Source organism: Haemaphysalis longicornis, unplaced genomic scaffold, assembly GCF_048455015.1.
Source record: "Haemaphysalis longicornis isolate Haplotype H1 unplaced genomic scaffold, Haemaphysalis longicornis Haplotype H1 scaffold_4, whole genome shotgun sequence".
In the NCBI taxonomy this organism is placed as follows: domain Eukaryota; kingdom Metazoa; phylum Arthropoda; class Arachnida; order Ixodida; family Ixodidae; genus Haemaphysalis; species Haemaphysalis longicornis.
The window spans coordinates 4,128,721-4,149,498 of NW_027526361.1; the positions used below are offsets into that span (position 1 = coordinate 4,128,721).

Genomic DNA, 20,778 nt, shown 5'->3' on the forward strand with positions numbered 1-20,778 from the left:
CGCAACAACGTCATGGGCCGCCCCGTGGCCTTGACCCTCGTGTGCTTGTTCCTGGCGTGCGCGGTCGGGACGGCGGCGCCCCCTCGTGCCAATGGCGGCTCCTCCAAGTCTACGACCAGAAAGCCCACGACGGAAGCGAGCGTGGGGCTCTTCGACGCCATCAGGTCGGCCAGTAAGTGCATTCTCGCTTCATCGTGCGCCATGGCCCCTTGTAACGCGTCCCGTCCCAGGTTCACACCTTTCATTCGCCGCGAGCGTAATCGTGCTTCACTCGAACTTGGCCTCGCGTCCATGATGCCCGTTCCTGGATGAGGCTGGGAATGATGGCAATGAACTTGGCTACTGTGTAACACGCTGCGTGTATACGAGGCGTCCCCTGCACCAATGGGAATTATATACACGCAAGAGCAGGTGCAACATTCCGTCTCATCGCAGTTCTTGCAGAAGTTATTACTCTGGAGTTATTCACTGAATCAAAAAGTATTTTCGCGCACCTAATATTGAACGTATAAGCTTGCTCTGTGCGCAGTTTCAGGTTTGTAACATGTTGCTCTACCAGATTCTAGAGCCATGTAAAGCTATCAGCTTAAAATCTACGGGCAGCAACTTTTCACAACTAATTACGCGAAAAACTATTTCGAGCTCTGCACAGCATTTTTACTGTGGCACATACAGGTCGTAACTTTGCTCTACGAGAAAAATTACATTTCTGCAACTGCTTTACGGAATTTCTGAACGGTCAGCCTTTTGAGCAAGGAAGTTGGAGCTGACTTCTTCCTGACATGGGGGCATTTGAGCGCCCTGGAAAGTACTTCTGGCACAGAAAGGAACAATTCACAAATCCTATTCAGCTTGATCAGTGCAGGTTTTTTTCCTTCTTTTTACGACGCGACGTCATGAAAAAATTTCGGTCTTCAGTTTCTGGTGATGCTCTGTATAGTTTGCAACCTATATAATGTAGGTATCTTAAAAAAAAAAAAAGCTGTACTGAAATTGGCCGCTATGGCGACTCTATCATTACGCTGAGTTTCATTTACTTTCCATCATTCGTTCACAGTAAGGTTGTGAACTTGACAGAAATCCGCGTTTGCTAGCGTCAATACATCTATACGGAGGGAGCGTGGTTACAAAAAACGGCCCTGACTCCGTGTTTTATCAAAATTATTCCGAAAAAAGTTACCCAACAATTGGAAGTGAAGGAGACTAACATTGCGCCGCGTTGCATCTACTTTCATAATTATGTAGTTCACAGTGAAGTAGTGGCATTCCCGTCTACTGTAGGTTTGTCCGCTAGAATAACACTCTAGAACTTGCAAGTTTCATTCAGGTAACTAGGTACGAGGACGTGGCCACCTCAGCAGCACGCCCCATTTGAGTGGACGTGCCCCTCTGCCCGGCTCCTGCTGCAGCAGAGCTCTCGGTGCGCAGCTGCAGCGCCGCAGCGAAGACCTCGTGACACGGGGTCCTCATCACGGCACACTCCTCCGGTTTCTTCGGTTATCCGGAGCCTAGATGTAGTTTTTGTGTTATGCTGATTGGAAAAATTCCGCAAAAAAAAAAAAAAAAGAACGAAGTCCGCTCTATCGCAAAGGACAAACGTGCGTGTTTTGTCGTCGATTGAGGTAACTCTTCTTCACAGGGGTGGCGAATCTTTCTCACCGGGAGCGTCGCTCGCCCCGGCGCCCTTTGTCGCTGCAGGCGGGCAGGTGCAGCACGCGTCGGACCAGCTTCCCGTCAGCTACAACACGGCGGCCTCGCGGTTCCAGAACTGGGCCAAGAGCAACGAGGCCAGCATCTCCAAGACGGCCGTGGACGTGTTCAGCTTCGCGCGCGCTGTCCTCAAGCCCCTCGAGGCGGAGGTCGACAGGAAGGCCGAGGCCGACAAGAAGCCCGCCGCGGGAGGATGAGCGCGCTCGACCACGGCACACTGCTGCGCCCAGACAAAGGAGCCGCAGAAAAAGTTCGACCCACAGCGGACTGCAAAGCGCGTACGGCATCTTGATGCAGCTTGTAATATCCCCGCCTGTACACTGTAGCAATTTCAATGCTCGCTTGGGTTCAATGACCACCTGTCGATTACTAAAGCGAATTAGCCAGCTCTGGCGTCTGAAAGTTTTCAGGATGCCTGGTTGGCATTACAAATCTGTACCGCAGAGCTGCACGAAGCATTTTGCTGCTAAGTAGAAGTTCAGGCAGCTGAAAAATACTTCGGGACAGGGGCGCCAGGCTGCATTTGCCTGTCGGCTGTCGCTGCAGTTTCCCTCGAATGCTTTCCGACGACGCAATTCACCAGTCGTCATTTTCCTAGCGGAGACATGGGACTTCGACCTCACCAGAAATCAAATTCAAAATGAAGAAAAGCGACGTGCAATAAACTTTTTGTGGAGGGTCGTAGAAAATGAAAATAAAAAAGGAAACGCCTCGGAGGTAGTCGTGCTCTAAAATAATGGCTGACGCTGCGTTTAGGGACAAAAATTTTGCGGGTAATTTATTATTTCGGTTGCACGTTCACACGAATAACAACAAAAAGAAAAAAAAGGTACAGATGGTGCGTCCTGGTACAGATGGTACACCATGGTACAGATCGCTTATTTGCCTCTCCGCGTTTTATTAACTGAGTAGCGCCGTGCAGCTTGCCTTAGAGTAGCAGGGTTATAATGCGGACAGTTATGTAATTGCATCTTTATCGTGTCATTTTTCTTATTTTCATGGCAATAAAGATGTTTGAAGATATGCAAGCGGGCTTCTATTCAAGAGAAAGAGAGAATGTGTTTAATAATAGAGGCGAGGTTGGCCGAGCCATTTCACTGCTATGCCATATGAGAAACGAAAAAAAAAAACATGAATGTGTGTGTATTAGAAAAATGTGAGGTGATGCGCACGAATTTTCAAACACATTCACAGAGTTTAGCAATGAAGTTGGTCACAAAACTTCGTTCAAGCCAGTGCTCCACAAGAACACCAACAGAGATTTGGTGGCCTCTATACGACCTGGTGTGGGTCCGACCAGGGGCCCAAAACTGCCCTCAGTGCAAGTCATATGAAGGGTGCGGCCTACACAGATATGTCATGAAAGTCTGCCTCGACACTGTGAACTCTGAGCATACGCAGCAGATGACATGTTCAATAAAGCGCTGCTGAATTTTGAAGAGGAAATGCCCCGTGTATGCCTGTAGTTCACACGCATTCGATGCAATACAGCTTTATCACGCTTGCTGAGCCCATGCATGCAGGAGGCACATTGAAGCTGCATTTGGAGTCAATTATAGGTGCGGAGGCGCATCTTGTACCAGTCCTTACGCACCGCTGTGTTCTCCAGACAATCGAGGATGCGAGGGTTGCCGCATCCTTTATTGTAAAAGGAATTGGCAACGGTGGGACAGAGAGGCTGTGGGCCGATGAGGCTGCACTATCCCCTGCAACATTACGGGCGACTCCACAGTGAGCCATTGGAGTTCTACGCTGTGCCGCTTTTGCGTTGCTTAGACGTGCAGAGAATGTATATCCCATGTCATCTGATCTTTCAGTAGTGATGTTAAGTGCACAAGTGCTGACGGGGAATCTGTAAAAAGGCCCATTTATTGGCTGGAATGCTTAAAGATGTAGTGGAAAGCAGCCCTCAGCCCAGCGAGCTGGTAGCCATCGTTGATGTGTTGTGGCTGTGTGGGACACAAAGGGGGGTTGGCGGCGAAGGGATCCAGATCCCGCCACTGAGTGAACAGTTATTAACGAACTCCAATGAACAAAAATTCACATCTAGGGCCGGTATGTGTACCCTTCGCTTGAAGGCAGGCACAGTCGTTGTGACTTTCGTTGGAAGGAACATCCAGGTGCCGGGCTGAGGAAAACGGGCTGGAGCCAACGCCGAACGCAGGATTTCGTTTCGGCCGAGAAAAAGAAGTAAAAAAAAGTAAAAAGAAACACAACAACAACAACAACAAAAAAAAAAACATAGAAATCAATGAAAGAACTTGGGCATTCTTTGACGGTGCACTATAGGCGACAGTGTAATAAATTATCTTCATTCTTAACGGCATCGCTAAATGGCTGACCGTGTTGAGAGCAGACGTCGAATTTGCGCAGGTTTGCTGGTTTGTCACTTCCGAACGAGCAATAATTTTCAGCTGTCCTGACAGGACAATAAGCCGAGGCAATGCCCTTGTTGTCCCCTTACGTACGTCAGTGGAGCCCGGATCCGAGCCTGGTGATGTGGAAGCAAAGAACCTCCTGCGCCCTCCATGGGCACGCAGACGGCCGCCGGTGGATGGCCACACTGCCTCGTTGCACTGCGCAGTTGCTTGCCACATAGCTCCGGTGCCTGCGAAGCTACTCCGCATATATTTATTTGGAATGGGTTTTGCCGTGTATATACGTACAATATAGTATGTATATATTAGTGGCCGTTACGTTATTCCGCAACACCCACCTACGAAGTGCCTCGTTTATTCTGGTGCATGCAGTCACAGCCTCGTAAACACCATTTTTTGCGATGTTGCTGGGGGTCATGGCCAAACGAAATCGTTACAATATTTTATTTCTTCTTCGCGCTACCACGACATCCTGCACCATTACCGCAACCTTCGCCTTACCAGAGTCCTTCAAAAGCATTGAAGGACTCCGGCCTTACCTTGCCTCAAGATCACCCTCAACTAACCAAGGAGGGAGCAATCATCTGGCGTCGATTACAGACAGACACCTATCAAAACGCACCCATCGTCCACGCAATTTTTACTACCCAATACCCCCTCACCTGTCACTTCTGCCCCTCTCTTAATACTACCTACCACATGGTGTGGGCCTGTCAACGCAACCCATCACTCCCCCCCCCCCCCCCCCCCCCCCCAATCACAACCCTTCCCCAGAGCAGTGGGAGGGCCTACTGACCAGCTCCCGTCACGATCACCAGATCTTTCTGGTCACCCGTGCCAGGCCTGCAGCCAAGGCTCAAGAGAACCTGGACTGAGGCAAACCCACCCCACCGAGTGACGGCTCAACGACCACCGTTTGCTCGATTAAACGTTTACTCTCTCTCTCTCTCTCTCTCTCTCTCTCTCTCTCTCTCTCTCTCTCTCTCTCTCTCTCTCTCTCTCTCTCTCTCTCTCTCTCTCACACACACACCAATTTCTTGAGCTCTCGATGATTCTACGAACCGTATACGCAAAACCAACACTTCGCGCGGTCTCTTCTTACCAGACATTGGCGAGAGTTTGCGAGTTGGAAAAATGCATAGAACAAAAATTTGCTTGCGCATGCTTTGGACAATGCAGAAATGTATGCATGCAACATCTGGGCAGCAGAAACTCCACATAAAATGCATGAGCGTAGTTTGCATGAAAGAAATCAGAAGGAAACCCCTGGTGGATGTATCAAGTGATGCAAGACAAAGGGAATGCTTTCAAGAATAACGGTATATTATACCCGAGGGTGGCGCAAACCCCGAAACGCTTCAAATGAAAGTGTCAGCCGAATTATAAACTATGCGCACTAGCTGACGTGTCATTGCGGGGCTGTGAAGTTGGGGCCGAATTTCAGAAAAAAATGTTTGGCACGTAATAATATTTATTTGCGCTTTACGTAATAAAGTCATACGTAATCAAAGTTGCGTAATCAGCATCATCACGCAGGACCACGATGTCTGAATTCCATGTTAAAATATCCGTGGACAATAAATGCACAAGTCCACAAGCGGCGGCCTTTCAGAGGAAAGGAACCAACACTGTTGGAGCGCAAACTATTGACTGTACAGGTGCAACAAAAAGTAAACGGAGCACGGCGTCGTGAAATTAGAATAATTTTCATTTTATGCGGCTACCTGCATAAACTGAGTATGTGCGGCCGGATTTTATTTTAGAACGAGTTTCTTGAAAAGTCACTTTGAGGTTGCTGTCATGGCGGAGAGATCCCTTCAAAATCTCCAACGCGTGCTCCGTTTACTTTTTAAAAAGTTTCACCCGTACTTCATAACCGTGCACGACGTGAAAAAACAACGTTAAAAAAATGAACGAAAAAATTTGCCCGGCTTGTCAGCGTTCAGTTTGTCCTGTCTGCTCCTAATGAGCTAGCAATTAAGACCACTTAGCAAAAATAAACAAAATAAACGAGAAACCCTCCATAAGCAAAGCAGTTTGACAAATTACTAGCTACGTCTAATGCACTAAAGGGGACACTTAAGGGGTATTCACACGAGAGAGAAATCCGCCGTTTCGCTCCTAGGAGTGCGCACCACGTGACCCCTACGTCACGGTTTCTCTCCAGCGCACCGCCTCCGATGGGAGATCGGAGCTTCTGCTCGCGAGCTACAAACCCTCCGACGCTCCGCGGCGGAGGCGGCGGGATTTCGTCTGCTCGTCGGGCAGCTGGCCGCGACTGAAGTTCTAGAGCGGTTGCAGGCACTTTATTTTTATCGCTTCTTAATACATTGGACGCGAAAATTCGTGGCGCACATGACAGGCGCACTGAGGGAGCCGCGTATACCACCAGCACGGGCGCTTGGCGAGCGGCGGCCGCGGCTGCGAAGTGGCGCAGGCCGGCGCCGGTAGCTCGAGCGACAACTTGTTATTGCTCCCCAAGGCGCAAACAAAGCTGCGTATACGAGAAATGGGGTAATGATGTGATGGAAAGTTGCTTTAAAAATCGTCACCTGAGCCGCTTGCCAGAGCGGCGATCGAATATTCGCCGCAGTGTTAAGCCTAACATCAGTATGCGGGCCTGTAGGTTGGCCGGTCGGCTGCTACTACGTCGCGCGCCGTTCTCTCCGCGCGGCAGCACCTGCATCGCGTCGACGACCAATTTTTGGTCGGTTGACAAGATCAGTACGTATGCGCTTAACAGAAACTGCCGCCGTCGCGGAATCGGCGGTGCTACGGCAGCTATGCTTTCGAGATAGGCGGCTGCAAACAGTGATGTCCGTCCGAAAGTCGCATCCTCCGTGTGAGCGAAGGAGCTAGCCGAGCGGAGGTCCGCCTGCGGTGACGTCACGACCTCCCTCGGATTTCTCCGCTGAAACGCTCCGTCGTGTGAATACCCCTTTACATACAGGGTTCCTTTATCACAAGGGAAGGTGCAAGGCAGACAGGACTGTGTGCGAATGAAAGATTACGGGGGCATGCGAATACTGCTCGCCAAAGTTCAGAACTTCAGATCGTGCCATGGACTTGCACTGCCCAAGAAAGCTTAAATATGTGGTGCAAATCAGACATCCCGAACACCAGGAGCCAGAATGATGGAATTATGGGACTGCAGCTAAAGCGGCCCAGTTTTGCTTCCTGTGGGCAGCATTCAAGTTTCTGCAGACCAGCTAAATCGGAGACACTTGCGAAACAAAGCGAACACTGACAAAACGTGCTGGGTTACGGATGGACACCCACATGGACACGAGCAGGGACGACGTAGATGTACACGCGGCGTCACAGGTTCCCGGGACGCGATTTTGAAAATCAAAGTCAATTTTTCTGCTGTCGGTTTGTCTTCCCAAGAGATGCGACACACTTCGGAGCATCATCCCCATACGCATAGCAGGAGCTTAGGATCCGGGCAGTAGAGAAATTGCCTTCCATTTTCGAAATCACGACCCGGGAACTTTTGACTACAGGTGCACGTGGTTGGAAATGTCGGTGCGACATCTGCAATACTGATGGCCTTCGTTCGGAACCGGAAAAGGACAGCTCTCCTATACAGATGACGGCTCCCCTTCTTGAGCTACCAAGACGTGTTGGTCTGTCCGTCACTCGATTCAGTCACCCGTCCTGAGTGAAAGAAGGCTGGAACTACGGGCAGGAGAGTCGCAAACTACGGTTCACACGCGTGCACATACCGCAGAAAAGTCTCAGGCGGATTTGTGGTGAAGTACATAACTGTGCGTGCCAGCGTTCTCACCCTATATATATCCCTTGGGTTGCTTCTTACAATAGCAAAAAAAAAAAAAACTACGCGTTAAAAAAACGGTGTCGAATAAAGGTCAGAGTAAAGCAAATACGCACAAATAGTATTTCGGCTCGTGTTTCTTGAAACGGGAAAAAAAAGAAAAGGAAAAGGACGCACGCTGTCCCATTAGATGACGTGCGAGCAGTGCGAACGCGGTAAAATTGAATTGATTTGAGCAATACTCCACTGCGTTTATAGCGAGAGGAGTGGGCGAAGGAAAGGGAGGCAGGGAGAGAAATAGAGACACAGTTACGGGCGATCCAATGTGGCGCAGCAGAAACACACGGGGCGGAATTCAGAATACACAGGGACGAGCGCTCACTTCCAACTGATTCTTTGTTCGCATGACGGCAAATATATAAGCTTAGCCTTAGCAGGAACAATAAAAAGAGGGGAAAAAAAACTAAACAAAATAAAAAAATACTGACAAAGAAAGAGCGAGTACGCCCAACACGCGCCAGACATTTTGGCCGAATCACAGTGGCCTGTCGCTTATGGCATCACATTGGAGGAAATGTAATTCACCGTCAGATAACGCGACCGACGGTTTGCTGACACAGTTGTTCCTTTCACGCGCCATCTGAGCTGCCTCACTGATTAAGCGCGCTTGCTTGTGCTTAATTATCTCGACTACTGTGGTGCCAGGGAACTGCGCAGTGCAACCCCTACACGTGCTGACATGCTGCGCCAAAAAACCTTCCTTGCCATTGCGCAAATTATTGGCATGCTCGCGTAGACGCTCACTGAGGCACCTGCTCCACGCAGCTCGCGCCGCATTTGCAGGGAAGCCAGCAGATATGCGGCCATTTTTTATTGTTATGAGAAACCGACGAGAGACGGTCTTAGTTTCATTTATCGTGGGTAGGAATACTTCAAGCAAACTTCAGAAACTGCATAAACTCGCCTATGCTAATTAACCCCCCAAATCGTGCCATTCACATCATTGTTGAAAGCGCACCGACGACCGTTAGATGGGCACTGAAGGGAACTTGTTGGAGTCTTATTTGAGGCGTCATTCTGCAATTTGGCTCGCGTGGCTCCTTATATGACAGACTAGCGAAAGTCTAGATTTTATCTCTAATGGGCCACACGTCACAACGACGTCGCAAAATTACTGATTTGCAATGTGTTTCATGAAATCTCGGCCTTTAAAATCTTAATGTACAGAGAGAGCGCGCGCGAGAGAGATAATGCGTTCATGGTTAAAGATTTATATTCTGGGCTACAACAAAGCGAGATATAGGTATATCCGCATAATAAACATGTTAATTTACTTTCAGACCTGCTGCAATTTGATTTTGTCATATGACCTTGTATCTGGCGTATATGGGCTCACCCCCATTTCGGACCAAGAAACGCTTTTGTTTTATTACGCGTTTCGTTGTGGACTACCTCGAGGATATAGTTCGTACTTTTCGCTTCCTTGTTATCTGCCCCTGATCTGAGAAGTGCGCCGGAGACTGGTCGCCTTGAGTCCAGCCTTCGTACGCGGTTCTGCGGGCATGCCATCTCTCGGAAGGTAGTGGACAGCCGCTTGCTGTCCCTGACTCTGCACTGGCGATGGGGCAGATACGCGAGTGGGGGCTGCGTTATCAAATACAGCATTGAATGTTACCGCATCGACCTTCCGCTTTACGCAAAGACGATTCGTATCTTCGCCTTGATTTTTCGGTGCTTCGGAAGGCGTTCGTGAGAGATTTGTAAGATACGTATTAAGGAGCACGTCTCAGGGTTGCATACACGTCCTGCAGCATAGAGGATGAGCGATGGGAGATCTTGCTGGCCAGCCCCGCCCTGGAAGACGAACTTCGGCTCATCCACAGGGGCCAGGAGGCTCGGGAAGCGTATGGGAACCTGTGAATAAGGAACCACTCCGACTGAGCTGAAATGGCTCCATCGCAAAAAGAGCTCCTTTGGCTAACAATAAAGTTTATTCTCTTTATTCTCTCTCTCTCTCCTGCAGACAGCTCGCAGGAGGAGCAAGCACTGTGTTTGCGTGCTCCATCGAGAACAAAAACAAAAACAAATCTGTTCAATTAGAAGCTGACGTTTAAACCTCCCCGTTTAGTACGCGCGCAGTATGCGGTTATGCAAAAAGCTCTGCGCCTTCATTTACTCTTTTTTACAGGATCAGCACCATAGCTGCAACCGTAATGTATGGCGCACGCGCATACATCAGTTTTATTTGTCGCACAGTTGGGTATTTCACCGATGTTTATCCCGAAGAGTGTGTGTAAGCCGAGAGAGAGAGAGAGAGAAGGAATATGGGAGAATTCTACACGAGAGCTCCCTTGGTACACAAAAAAGGCTTCATTACGCGCAACAATTTCAAAACGACTCGAGGCGCGCACCGCCGGCAAGGAAACGCGGTGCGTCGGGTGTGCGAACTTGGCGGAAGGGGGCGGGGGATGTGCGTGCGACGCGTGGGCAACAATCTTCGCCCGCCACACGTACACTAATCCGTGCGGCTTTCTCCTAACGAGCGTCTCGCCTGTCGACCGTCCGGGCAAACGCCCTGACGCAACGTGGCCATTAAAGCAAACCGGTCCGCGTGTCACCAATGTGAATGGAATACAGGGCCGAGCGATCAGACGCGCTCAAGGCGTTGCCACCGTTCCGGGAAGTTGTTGTGAAAACGCGTCACCGCGGGAACCTTGCATGTAGCGCCGCAAAGGCACCGAGAGAAAAGGGGAGAGGGCAACGCCTTCCCGAAGGCCTCCGAAAACAGGGGAGGGCAGGTAGCTCGCCACAAAGTCTTCAAGCGCATTCAGCTGCAAGCAGGCGTCGGTTACACTACTCGAAGTAAGCCCCGAAGAAAAAGCACTCAACTTCACTTTTTGCGAAGCAAGTGAGTAGCAGAGTCTTTGTACACCGGCCGGCTTGTTCACCCGATCGGTGCATCGCTTATGTTGAATGATTTTCGGTGGCGGGAAGCGCCTCGCTTTTGTGGAGATCAAAGACAGCGTTTTATTGGGCGCGTGCAGAACAATTTCTGACTGAAATTTCTGCATGGCAGAGGAAGGTTGGGCACGTCGGGGAATGTTCGTTTTAAAAATCGGCGACTATCACAACAGGGTCTTCCTCTTTCTATTTTTCGAAATAAAATGGTCGAGAATAAGCTGGTCGTCCTTAGCTTACTTGTCAAATATCATAAAGGTCCAAGCCCTTTCTTCGGAGAAGGGCGGTTAAAACGCGAGGCTTCTTTCCACGCAACCTGAGTGAAAGTTAAAGCCCAAAATCCAAACTGCTTTAATCGTGTCGCAAAGGTACAATCGGATAGACGTCGGCTTCGTAACGCCAGGGACGCGGGTTCGATTCCGACCACGGACGTTAACTTGGCTTTCCTGCAGTGCGTTTTGGCGTGACGTTGGACGGCACCAGTGAGGCATAGAAGGCCCCTCTTTAAGAGAGTAGAGCTTAGCTCCAGGAAAAGCTTGTAGCGAGGCAACATAAGCGGCCCACAGCGAAGAAGCGACGACACTGCCACTATTCACATGTTAAGATATCTGCAATAGTGCGCGCCGTACGAGAGCGTCGGCTTTCGTCGCGTGCAGTGCAGCCCCACTGCAGTGCCCAGCTTGTTCACTGTCGGCCGCCACTGTTGGCGCTCTACAAGCTAATTCAAAGTATGAAAAGAAATGTTCGAGTGCAAAGGTGACAGACGCTCCAAGATTTGTGGGCGGTATAGACTAAGCACAAGGTGAAGTATACACGCTTAGTTGCGAGCTTATTCCAGCTTCTTTGTTTTTAAACGAAGAATACGCGGGTGACGAGCGCGTTTTCTAGTGCATAATTTCGCGAGCGTTAGAAGCGGGTTCCTACCCAGTAGCATAATCCGTACCCACTAGCACGGGGACACGGCTCTGCATACATCCCGAGATTCAGGAGTACCGCTGACATTATCAAGTTTCTCAAGGGGGAGCATACAGGTCTAAACTGTCCTTTTTGGTTGATCTTTTAACCGCTGCGCTCACGGCAAAAAGGAAATGCGGATGTTCTGCCACCTTAAAGTGGTTTTCTTCCTTGTTTTTGTTTGCTTGGATTTGGCAACGTCTTTGCTTGAGGAAAACTCCGCCGGTAATAAGTTTCAGAGGCCCAGAGGTGGACTAGTCGAAGGAGAACCGGTTACGCTCATCCGTAATGCTGCTCGCTCCGTGAGTCGTCTGTGAGGCCGTCTTATGGATCGCACGTGCCGGGGGTGGGGCGCAAAGCAGTCCAAGCCTTCTAATCGCACGAGCGTGTGCACATCGTGCACGAAATGTGTTGTCGCGCCTGGCAGTTGCTGACGATGTGCGGGGGTGGTATAAATGAATAGTCGAAAATGGTCATGGCGCAGCAGTGATGTAAGCGTGGAGCTCGAAAATAAATGGGATTTAAATAACAAATAATGGCAAAGTGGTAAATAGTGGCACTTCTCATAAGCCTAGTCGGCAGGGAGACCGTAGCTGGCAATTTTGCTACAGAGGTTATGGCGAGAGAGATTGGTTCATCTGTGAATTAATTGCAGCACTGCAGTTAACCCCACGCCTTATCTGAACACAATGAACGAATTGTTAGCTAATGGCGTCTCAAACCCCATCGCGAGCACTTTCTTCTATTTTTATGCTTGAAAGTAGGGGAGTCTGCTTGCAACCAAGGCCTGTCTACATCTCTATTTTTTTTCGGAGGGGCCAGTTGGGTGCCTAGAAATGTAGTGTGGCTAAATGAGTATTCAAACGGACGGTAATTAACAGCATTCACAGAAGACGCCTCTTTAATTGCTGTCCCAATCTCTAGACTAGGACCTTGGCAGTAGCCTAGGCTTGGAATATACAAAAAAAAAGCGTACAAGAGACAAGACTACCATTGTTCCAAATGCGCCTACATTATCTTAGGCATCCTTCGAGCACGCAAGCATATATGGAAAGAAAGCGCATTAAGCCCCTCTTTAGAAGCCTGTTCATTTTAGGTGTCTGTGAAGCCCGTACGACTAATTGCCACGGCTTGAAAAATTTGCACATAGAAGCTACCAAAGTTGTAAAACTGTTGCCACACGAGTATAACAGTGTATTGCTGACGCCCCGCGGAATATATATATCAAAACCAACAAGTCCCCCGTTGGAGCAGTGCCTAACATCTGATATAGAGCCCGGGATGGGTGGAAAGGCTGTGGTAATGCTGTTAATAATACGCAGCCTCCAGCGGAGGTTCCCAAAGACGTCAAGGGTCCAGTCGCCGCGCGTCAAGGCCGGTGTCAGCATGCGTCCGAGGCAAGCGCTCTTCCACAAAGGCTAGAAAACAGATCGGCCTTGTCGGTTTAAGGTCGGCGTGGTTCCAGACGACGCCGTTAAGGAAAATAGCTCGTTTATATATACAGGGAGAGTTCGAAAGCTGCAGGGGCAGTGGTTTCCGGCCTTGCTTTGTTAGCGTCGTTAATTGTTATCATATATAGTAGCGGTCAACAACGAACGGTCAGGAAGAAATGAAATGCGAGCGTAGGGATTTGCCTATTCCTTTCCGTCCCCGTGTCAAGCGGTTGTGCTATGACTTGCGTGGTTACAACACGCAGCAAGTGAAATTATACCCTGCGCGAACTCTGCCACTGCTTTATCGCAGGGAATGCAATTTCCCATTTAATGTTGCCTTTCTAATGCCAGACTCCCCGTCACCTGTCACTGGATGTGCACTAGGGGGCCTAAAGATAAGTGCGCAGAACTGAGAAGCCCGAGACTTCTAGCAACCCCCTTTTAGGGTCCGTAATGCAACAGCAGGAGAGGGAGATGGGTGCAGTCATGAAGGTCAAATGTTTAGTGAAAACTCAAACGAGAAAGAAATCAAGAGGAAGAATGGCACGGTCTAGGATGCATTTGGGAAGCACCCGCACATTGTTACAGTAATCTAGCCTATCCCGACGAAAAGGAGTCTTCAATCATTGCACCCTTCCGGTGATTTCTTGCGGAACATAAATTTGGCGTCTCACGAACAACTTCGCACGGAGGTTTAGCTTAGCCTGAAAATACGCAGGAAGAGTAACGATAAGCATTGCGCTTAACAGTATCGCGGATTAGCAAGCACACTTTCAACCGATTTCCGATCCCTTCAAGCATGAACAAGCGAAGTACCGATGCGAAGTACGGGCAACCGATGGACGACACACATGACGGCGTCGCAAGGGATGGAAGAGAAGCTGACGAGGGCACCGTGCCAGATGGCGTCACGAGATTGGACAATACGAGGAGAAAGAGGCCCTTCGGCTGACGCAGAATACATGTTGCGTAAGACGACTACCGGTGCTGGAAGCCGTCGCTCGCTCAGCGGAGGGAATAGGGTGTACCAGCGCCGCAGTGTCACGGAGCGGCGGCAACGGTAGCGGGAAAAGGCCTGCAGGGGGGGGGGGGGGGGGGGGTGGGGGGGGGACAACGGCGGCCAATTATGACGATGCTCTTTATACTGCAGCCCCATAGAGCATAAAAAAAAAAGTGTGATGCTCTTGCACTTGAACTACGGAAAACAAAAGCCACGTTTCGTAGCGAAAAAAAAAAAAAGCTAAAATTTAGAAAATTTAGTATGGCGTGGTTTTGTATGCACTATTCACTGCATTGCAATTTTAACCAGGGACACTTTCAAGATATCCCGCTTACTATTCGCTGTCCTTGCAAGCTTATTGCCAGCCCTTTTGTGTCCACACCCCTGTCATCAGTGACATCCCTCCCCGCCAATATCACACCTGCAGCCTGGTCAGCCCGTGGTTAGGGAGACTACCCGGTATGGTAGCACCCACCTGGTGCAGCCTCACTGGTAGACGATGAGGTTTGACTAGCGTTTGGGTTTGGGCTAATTGGTTCATCATAAAACAGTGAAACAGCGCTTAAATGAAGACAGTAAATGAAGACAGCGCTCGTGCCTGTGTCTTCTTTTACTGTCTTCGTTTAAGCGCTGTTTCACTGTTTTACAATGAGGTTATTTTAACATGAATCGTCAGCATTCCAGGCCGGAGTAAAGATTTACGTAAGTGCCACAACTTGTCACTGCGGTAAGAGAGAATTATATGAGTAATTGCTTATTATATGAGTAGTAATTTCATGGCCGGATGCCCTTCCTGGAACGAACCCTCCTCCTTTCTGTCCAGGCTGAACAAAAAACCGGGGGGATCGCCTAATGCGCTGCACTTGGGGTCCTGCTTACTCTTCCATAAATATTAAGGACTACGAACTCCGAACGGCACCATTGCCGCTGAAGACAAGCGATTATGCAAGCAAACGGCTAATCAAATGAGGACAATTTTTTACGAGTACCGTGATCCCTCGTTAATGCGAATTCGGATATGTCGAAATATCAGTTAGGGCGAAACTTTTCCTCCCATAGGCGCTATGTATTTGCCCCCGCCCCCCCCTTATCTCGAAACGTTTTTTGCGGGGACCACAGAGGACAAAAGGCAAATAGGGTCTCCGTTCCAACGCTTAGCTCCCACTACGCGCCGGAAGCGGCCCTGAAATGTGCGCGCAGTACGAGGCCCGTTACCGGAATGCTCTCCGACGCCCACATCGTTGGGATAGTTGTGGACGGCGCAGCTGATCCCGCAGAGGATCAGCTGCGCCCTCTATGAGGAGGAGCCTCCACTATGAGGAGCCTCCACAAGTGCCTACAACGGCAGAAACAAGAAACATGCTGCGCCTGCTTCGTAACAATTAAGGTAGAATGTGGTGGTGGTGACCAAAAATCGATGCCATGCTTTGAACAGCTCGAGAACCCTTTTCTGCGACCAGGTGCGAACGCGAAACAGGAGAGCATCAGGCAGTTCTTTCTTCCGCAATAATAATAATAATTCATTTTTCCTACGAATTATTTTGTCTTTATTACGAAAGCTCCCTGCGCAGTGGAGCTTTTGTTACCAGAACTGTAGCTCTTATTTCGTTGATTTGGCCACAAATTTTCGGCATTACACTTAGCTCGAAACTCCTCTTACCTTTTTTTTTAGCGGATTTTACGACCCCGAGTTAGCGAGGGATTACGGTATTTCAATCGTTTGGTTCGTCCGTCCGTGCCGCAACCTCTCTGTACCATATTATAAAGATATTTACAATATGGGTGCATTCCCTTCCTCTGCATACAGTTGAGGTGAACTTAAACTCATTTTTCAAACACTGAAAAAGACCGCTCTCCGGGAATATTATGATGTTTTGAACTCTGACTTTATGATATCTCTCTCTAACCCGAATGTGTGTGTGTACGTGTGCTTTTACGCTTGCCTTAAAGCAGTGCCGAAGTGCCGTTCTGATTAGCATGGCCGGGACTCAATCCCCCATCTCTTGGAGTAGTCACCAGCACGCCACTTCCCAGGATGGCACGTTGCGTACTCGCACTGGCCGGCTTGGCTCTGCTGGCGACGCTCGCCTATGCGGCCCCGGCCAAGGAGGAGCCCGCCCAACCGGCCGACCCGTCTGCAGGCGCCACCGGGGGCCTCCTGGACGCCTTCAGATCGGCCGGTGAGCATCCTTCGAGCAGTAGGGCCTTGTACGCGAGCCAGTGTCCCGCCCTTCTTGTCTTTCCCTGAAATGCCGCGAATGGACAGGGCCTGAGCAGATAGGTAGACACTTTATCAAGCACGTGACGGCGGTAATGAATCAGTCGCCTCGGTCCGGGCAGCCGCTCAGGGCCCGGATGATGTGAGCCGCCAGTTCCCCCGGTTCTTGGAGGCTTGTTGCTACAGCCAGCCATTCTGGAGTCCTGCGGTTGTGTAGGGTTATGGGGACAGTCCCACGGAAGGCGAATTCGTCGGGTGGAAGGGCCGAGTGGGTGTACACGTTTGTGCCTGTCGTGGAGTCCCAGGAAAGATGCGATGGGTGCTTAGGAGGTCTTGCAGAAGGGGTGGCTGCTCCATTCCATCCTGCTCGCCTCTTCTCTCATCCAGGCGGACAGCTGCAGCGCGTGGCGGACGGTTTCCCGCTGAGCTTCAACAACGCCGCCTCGCGCTTCCAGACGTGGGCCGAGGGCGCCGGCAGTACCGTCGGCAAGTCGGCCCAGGACGCCTTCCAGTACACGAGGCAGCTCTTCAAGCCGCTGCGCCCGGAAGACGTCCGGCCGCCGTCGGAAACTTCTTCCTCTTCGTAACGTGTTCGCTGATCGCCCCCGATGTCGGGTAAATTTCCCTTAACTCAGGCACAAAGCATCGCTCAACGCTTCCTATGCACCCTTCCGAGACATTTGTTTCGGTGTTTGAATAGCTACGCTCGCAATGGCGCACGGCCAATGAGACGGGAGGTTCTGTTCTTCGTGCTTTGTGTTGTCAGCCTGTATGCGTGGCTTCCGAGCAATAAAGCACTTCTCGTGTTTCATCCAAGTTCACTATCCTCCATCACCAGTAGCTACTACCCTTTCGCTTATTTTCAGTTCAAAAGGAGGCTTTGAAGAGCGGCGGCGTTCTTTGCGCGCGAGCGCAACTAAAGGCTTCAATAGTTCCACTCTTAACTGCTTGCAAGAGTAGGAGGTGAGTAACAAAGGGCTGCGAAAAGCAACGTGATCAGCGACGACGCAAGGCGCCGGCAGCTCAGCAGTGCTGGTCACCGCCATATACATGATTAACGCAGGTCGACCCGATGCAAATCCCCCGCGGACACTGTTGGGGATGACTGCAGCAATGTGGGCTGACATTGCTGGGACGGCAGCGAGGGGCCGAACCAAAAATGCGTTGAGATACAAGGAAATGGCGCAAGCAAAGTTCGCACAGAAACGAAGTTTTGAAAATAAAACGCCCGAGCGACAGGTTCCTACAGTGCGTGTGCATGCACGTTGCGGCAATTCGAATCTTTTTACGAGCGCTCGCTTCCTGCTGGAAGCCATTTTAGCGCGCGCCGAAGCAGCCTGCGGGAATATCCCGGAAGCTCATCTCTGATAGCTTCACCCAAACGCTTTCCAGGAATTCCGGCTCCCTCGTCCCAAACTTTGCTTTGTTGCTGCTACGAGCCACTCTGCAGCAGCTCATATCGGTAATTAATCGCTCCCCCGCTGACGATCTCGCTGTTCCGACGTGCCCGGCCTCCGCTTGCGGGGTTCATTTCCCGCCCTGAATGAGAGGGCCGGTTGAGCATCGTTTCAGCGGGATATTCTTCATTACGACCACCGCCGATGAAAGCAAGCCGTTGCGGTTGTCGGGCGCTTTACAGCTTGACCGTTTAGCCAGAATTCGGAGATATGGGAGTTATCCTAATGTGAAAAATGACCGCTCCCTTCCTTCCTCGGCCTCTAGTAACGCGAAAGGGAAAATACGCCAGGAGCAAGCAGTTGCCATGCATGGGAGCTTCAGCCGAGCTGCGCTGTATGTCTTCTCTTGGTGCTGATCAGCCACACCCACTGAAACGGAGTTTCATGCCGCGAAACACTCTAGAGCTGCTGCAACACGATGAGTGCGAACCACGGGCTACCTTAACGTGCCGCTCACCACAGCACCCGTCAAGGCACAAAGAGCGTAAAAATCTGACATGTATGCTGCAACCCTCGCTACCAGTTTTTGTCTGGGAACCATTTATTACCCTGGAAATAATGACCCGTTAACCGAAATACTCGCTGCTGCATGCTTGCGCGGAATGCCCTTTTCGCTGCAAGGCTTTTTTTTCGGCTACGATACGACTATCGATCGTTGATACATGGAATAGCGAATTGCGGTTCTTGGTTAACTGCTAGGCAGAAGATGACTTTAACCTCACGTGAAAACCGTGTCACATTGTATAGCGGTTGTCGAAGCACAAGCCGTCGTAAGCGAGTTGCAAATACACTTCTGTGAAAGTTAACAAGACTCGTTTCCCTAAAGTGATGTCTTGGTATATACTTGTGCTGCTGGGCGTGCAAGATCGCCTTCGGTGCGTGCAAGGCGCTTTCCCGCCGCATCACGTGCGTTGGAAAAGGACGAGACCGGAAGGAAAACATCTTTATTTCAACGCGCCACACAACTACACGCCGTTGTGACGTCGCATTTAGGAGAAACCATGCATCTGTACAGACAGCAGTGAACGATTTAACTTCCTCACCAGTGACAATGAACAGCGCTGTGGACGCATACAAACAGCTGGAAGTCTTGTACAAACTTATGACCCCTTTTACTGACACTATTTACTTTTCAAATAACCACAATATACGGTCAGGGCCACTGCGAGAGCAGCCATTTCTTTTATCTCGACTGCAACGAGAGACACGAACGGGGTACGACGGTGCACGAGCTGCTTTCTAATTAGCCCCGGTTTCCTGCGGCACCTGACAGTTGGCTCCCATCAGAAATGAAGCCGCAATACATCAACTCCCTCAGAGGTGCGGACATAAATGATGCGGCCCTATAAGCGCCGTCATCAATGTCCAATGGCTTACATCAGGAGAAGCAAAGCCACGCATTGCGGAAGAAAGCCTAGCATGTCGGAACTTTCTCGCTGAACGTCATTAGTCCGTGCCGCGCACGAGAGGGTGACGTCAACGCTCCGTCATTTGTCGCAGACGGAACAGGGTCCACATCGTGTCGAGCCACTTGTGTACAGTCTCTCACCACACTCCGAGCTGCAGGAGCCATTTCCTGCTGCAAACAGTGGGAGCACGCGTGCCGAGGGTTGTTCCGTCGGGGCTTCCTTCCGGCCCACGACAGGCAGCAGCGCTGGCAACTTGTAATGAACGCATTTAGCCGGTGTGCCAGTGTTTATGAACACACAAACAAAACTATCACCCAATCAGAATGAATATGCAGTCGCCGTCGCAGCTATGTATCGTAGGCAAAGCGCAAGGCAGCCACAGGACGAGACAAGAGATGGGACGAGGGCGAGCGCTAACTTCCAACAAAATTTATTTCGAGAAGCAAACGAATATATACCCCGCGCCAAAACAGTGAAAAAATACACAAGATCATCTAGAGATAACACACTTGCCATGCGCGAACATTCTATAGCCTCAGGAATTTGAACTCTTTATCAAAAATCGCGAGGGAGGAGGGTGCTGACCCATTCCGGCCCAGTCTTTTCCGCTTCAATGATTTCGCGCGTGAGCCTGCTTTTGCTTTTCCCTGTCACAAAGCTTTTCTGAAAATCCGGCTTACAACCCTTTACAACACACGTGCCGCAGTGCAGTGCGAGGAAACCATCGCGACCATTCATGGCATTGCGTGCGTGCTCGCGGAACCCATCATTTAGACAGCGACCGGTCTGTCCTACATGCTGCTTACCCCAAGAGAGAGGGATCTGGTACACCACATTTTCTGCACACGAAAAAAAAAAATGGATTTTTGTGCTTCTTGGAACATCCTCGGTTTACTTTTGTGTCTGAAGATTTCATCTTGAATAAGGTGGCCAATTTTTTCGGGGCTGAAAAGACTACTTTTACACTGGCACGTGCTCCGATCTTTTTCAAGTTGTGCGATACGCCATGCATATACGGAACCACGGCGAATTTAGGCGGGGTTAATGACGTTTCTTGTGGAAGAGATTGTTTTGACATATGCTTCTTGACCGAAGCTTCCGCTATCGATATCTGTATGTGCGTGGGATAACCAGCATTCGAGAGCCTCAAAGACTGCTCGTTGGAACTATTGACCATTAGGGGGGGGGGGCACGACTTATGTACGGCATTGCGGAAGCAGAGGTTCACAATGCCTCTTTTAACAAGCTTTGAGTGAGCTGAATGGAATGGGAGAAGAGGTTTAACGCTCCTAGGCTGGTACGCCCAGCAGGTGCAGTTTTGGTGAAACTTGAAGCTATGTCTAAAAATAGAAGAGTGTTAGACGGCAACTCATGCGCTGGAGAGAGATGCTTAAAACGTTCTCTGATAAAATTGAGAGTGAAAAGAGCATGTACGTGATTCGCAGGAGCTATAGTTCATCTCAGAAGCTAGCTGCAGCACTGTGGA

General features: G+C 50.1%; 2 protein-coding genes across 2 annotated transcripts; both read left to right on the forward strand.

Moving 5' to 3' along the window:
• LOC144180259 (uncharacterized) lies at nt 1-3,096 on the forward strand. Its single transcript, XM_077708634.1, has 2 exons — nt 1-172; nt 1,699-3,096. The coding sequence occupies exons 1-2, from the start codon at nt 13-15 to the stop codon at nt 1,905-1,907; spliced, it is 369 nt and encodes a 122-aa protein (XP_077564760.1). The 5' UTR covers nt 1-12; the 3' UTR covers nt 1,908-3,096.
• A 7,509-nt stretch (nt 3,097-10,605) lies between these two features.
• On the forward strand, nt 10,606-17,237 carry LOC144178138 (uncharacterized). Its single transcript, XM_077705703.1, has 3 exons — nt 10,606-10,771; nt 16,221-16,388; nt 16,814-17,237. The coding sequence occupies exons 2-3, from the start codon at nt 16,244-16,246 to the stop codon at nt 17,011-17,013; spliced, it is 345 nt and encodes a 114-aa protein (XP_077561829.1). The 5' UTR covers nt 10,606-10,771; nt 16,221-16,243; the 3' UTR covers nt 17,014-17,237.
• Nucleotides 17,238-20,778: the final 3,541 nt, after the last annotated feature.